Genomic DNA, 3,903 nt, shown 5'->3' with positions numbered 1-3,903 from the left:
TGAAAAGAAAAAATATGTATATTTGAGGTCAAACTACAGAATAACACAATAACCTGGAATATATTGAATAAAGGACAGCTAAACCAACATCTTTTGTACTAGTTGCTCATTGGGAGATTTTAACTGTCCATCTTTTAATTTAAAAATATATATAGTCATTTGATCCATCTGGAAATATGAGAGATATGACAAGTTCCCCTTTTTGGTAAAAAGTCTAAAATATCATAAGTGTTTTTAAGTGGATCATGGGCCTGTACCCAGGATATGCGCAGTCATAGGTATCATATGGAAAAAGTACAATATTTGATGATCCTTCAATGAAGGAATTTCCCACTTTTTGGCAGCCAAGGAGCTAGGGCGTACATGCCTGGATCACACTAGATGTCTAGCTGTAACATTACAATAATGGTTGTGGATTTGACTCGTTTCTTTGAATTAGTGCTGGATCTGTTTTGATCCAGCACTTTGTCAAATCTTCAAGAGAAGATAGCTTACACCACAGGTAGCCCAAGCTCTCAGTCTGTAAAATTAATAAAATAAATTGACCATCCCACTGTTCCACTTTATCTGGTGTTGCGGCTATTTTAACGGCCATACGCTCGAGCACCATGTTTCTGCAGGGGCAGCGGAAGAGAGGGCACCAGCCCCTGGATGTTTTTTTATATGTAAACGGTTTTTTTTACCAACAGGTTTCAAGCGGTGCATATTCAACCGACAACAAATTTGTTTAACAGTTTAAAATGCTGTGCATAAAAATGTAGGTTATCCCAAGAGTTCTTATAAATAGCACTTAAGAATTTGAAACCACCCCTACCCCTCCCCCCTGAAACCACCAACCACCCCTCCCTCTAAATTCCCACCCCTCCCCCCAATATTCTTTCCCCCACCAATGGGACCACTACGCCGCCCCTGCTCTGCACCTTGCATACACAAGCCGAGAACAGTGGCCGACTCATAGATTGACATAGAGGTTGGGCGGCCTGTGTTTTAACCCCTAGATACTCGCAGCATGAAAATAAACACGCTTCTAAAGTACCTTTCCCCTCTTTTTTTTTTTTTCGTTGAAGTGTTTTCTTTTGCTCACTGTGCCGAGAAATTTTTTTCGAGAACTACAGGAATGATAGTTTTGGCGCAATTTCGCGATGAGGTTCGGAAGGTGGGAGTCCTGTGGTCAGGGAAATCCAGGCTTCCTCGTCATCTATATAACGCCTGGCTGTTTTCTTTTGTAAAAAAAGACAAGAAGTAGACGAGAAGTTAAGTGTTTTTGTCGCCGTATGCCTTTACTGGAAAGGTAAATCTCTCGGTTTTTATTTTTACGCAAAACTAAAAATCAGGGCTCAGTTGGTAATATAGCCGCCACATAATTGTGATATTTCAAGTGAGAAGATGTTTAATTTGAGCTCTTCGTTCAGACTTTGCACCTTGATCTTGTCAAGTTGACTTCTTATAAGAGAAAAATAACCACTCTATCTGGGATGATAACATATTTTATTCCGTTCCTTTAATGGTTAAAATAGTGTGAACCTGACACCAGTTATAATATTCTGTTTTGGTCGGTTATTATTTATAATGATTACATAACATCAAAGACAAGAATTTATCTTAATTATAGCGTTTTGAACGGATAATACCAATATTAGCGTTACCAATGATAGATGCCATTTATTTATTTTCTCTTAGCAGCTAGAGAAGAAAATGAATCATTGTTTTCTGATAGTTGAACCCACACACCCCTAACCCTCCCCACTCCAAAACATCAGTCCAGTAGCCAGTAATTTGAGGAGGGGGAGGGGGCTAATAAATGTTGTCCATTTTTATTCAGAACTTCCAAACCCAACCTCCCCCCCACCCTAGACACACACATACCTCTTGCTTGAAATTGTAACATCAATAACCCACCTATAATCATGTGTTTATACTCACAACATAAGTTGTTCTTTCAATGTCCAGAAACTCCTTTCACTGTTCTAGTACTCACAAATGCTAGCCCAGTGAAATGCAGCGGAAGAAGATTTCTAATCCATCTTTTTATTGTTTACTAACTTGCATCGTTTTTTCTACATCTTGAAGACAAGGGGATGACTAAAGCCTTCCAAGAAACAGGACCTTTCAGCTAAAATGGCATTAACTGCAGTTGGGTTCCATCGTCTAGTGCCGAGGCTCAAGAGATATGCCTGTCTACTTCACAAGCTTGGCAGCAGTAAGAATGGCTTTTGTTTTAATGATAAAATATATGAACCACACAACCTGGATTTAAAGATTGAACTTCCTTTGCTTTCTCTGAAAATTTCAAGCCTTTTTTTAGAAAAAAACACCTTTTTGACATCATTTGAAACAAGCTATTCTCCCTTCACCAATTTGCAAATTTGGTCATTACATTTCCACATACACAAAATGATCTCTATATTTTATCCTTTTCAGACTCAGTACAAAGGTGCTCCCAGTCAACAGAAGCCACCTTCTCCTCTGAGCATGATTACGTCATTTGTGGAGCAGGTTCTGCAGGGTGTGTCCTAGCCAATAGGCTCTCAGCAGACCCTGATAGTAAGGTTCTTCTTCTTGAAGCTGGTCCTAAGGATAGAACATGGAAAATCCATATGCCTGCTGCTCTGATTTACAACCTTTGTGATGATAAATATAACTGGTACTATCACACCGCCCCACAAAAACACATGAACAATAGGTATGCTAGGGGATATTTCACTCTAACGATATCAATGATTACTGCCCCCCTTCCCCTTAGTTAACTGTGGTGACAGCAGATTAATGGAAATTTCAAAAGCAAAAGTACCTTGTTTCTCATGATAGAGACATTGTCAGAAAATTAAACCTGAAAGACTGTGGTGCAAGTCTAGATAAAAGTCAAAATAAAAACTCTAGAGAAAAATGCAGGGTGGAGACTAGAGTACCTACTCTGCTACCTGACATTGTGAGCCGGTCATGTATAAGCCTCTAATAGTTTAAGCGGTTAGCCATTTCTGCATGATCCCTGGGGCTCAAATTTGATTACATAGGTCATATCAAAAACTAGATGTTTTTAAATGAGATCAAAGAATATTTAGTTGCAAACTAGTGACCCACAGATGCATTTCAAAGTAGTCAGACAACTTTATTAGAATATTAATTAATTAACTGGCTAGCATCCCAGTTGCAAAAAAAAAACATGATCACTAGCAAAATGTGTATGAAGCATGTTTCATTTAAAAAGCTTGAAGCTCATTGTTCCAATTCCTCTTTAAAAATTTAGTCTTTGGATACCTTGGGCTTGATACTTCGCTTGAACAGCAAGATAGTCTATCGAAATATAAAACTTTATCATTTGTATATATTTTTAGGGTGATGTACTGCCCCAGAGGAAGGGTGTGGGGAGGATCGTCTTCTCTGAACGCCATGGTATACATTCGAGGTCACGCTTATGACTATGACCGATGGGAGAGAGAAGGAGCCCAAGGGTGGTCTTATGCAGATTGCCTGCCATACTTCAGAAAGTCACAAACCCATGAGCTAGGTGAGTAGAAAATGCATAGAAATAGTGGGAAAAGTAGGACATATTAATACAGCCACTATAAATAAACCCATGACCTAGATAAGTAGAAATGCACAGAAGTAGGGGTAACAGTAGGCCACAATAGTACAGCTACAATCGTGGACAAAACTTGTTGAGACACTACCCTTGAGACACGTCCTTTTTGAGCAGTTTCAGGCGTCAAAAGGGTTACTCTACAAAAATGGCAAAAACTCATCTCTCCCCTGTTACACTGTTGAGAAATCATCTCTGCACACTTTGGTATAGTGGTGAACAGCATTGTGCTGGGGGGGAAGGGGAGCAAAAAATACTTATTTCAATAGGTAACTACTGTATAAAATTTAGGTGAAAAGACAGAGTCCTGACAGTTTTTTTCC

The 3,903-nt window shown here is 39.1% G+C and overlaps 1 protein-coding gene across 1 annotated transcript in view; it reads left to right on the top strand.

Annotated features, from left to right (window-relative positions):
- Positions 1-1,171: 1,171 nt before the first annotated feature.
- The window catches only part of LOC5510553 (choline dehydrogenase, mitochondrial), a 49,927-nt gene continuing 47,195 nt past the window's right edge, over positions 1,172-3,903 (top strand). Inside the window, exons 1-4 of the mRNA XM_048729509.1 lie at positions 1,172-1,291; positions 2,071-2,200; positions 2,422-2,683; positions 3,336-3,508. Coding sequence (XP_048585466.1) covers positions 2,119-2,200; positions 2,422-2,683; positions 3,336-3,508 — 517 coding nt within the window. The 5' untranslated portion in view covers positions 1,172-1,291; positions 2,071-2,118. The remainder of the gene's footprint in view (positions 1,292-2,070; positions 2,201-2,421; positions 2,684-3,335; positions 3,509-3,903) is intronic.

This window comes from Nematostella vectensis, chromosome 6 (genome assembly GCF_932526225.1).
Source record: "Nematostella vectensis chromosome 6, jaNemVect1.1, whole genome shotgun sequence".
NCBI lineage: Eukaryota > Metazoa > Cnidaria > Anthozoa > Actiniaria > Edwardsiidae > Nematostella > Nematostella vectensis.
This window is presented reverse-complemented; position numbering and strand designations above follow the sequence as displayed.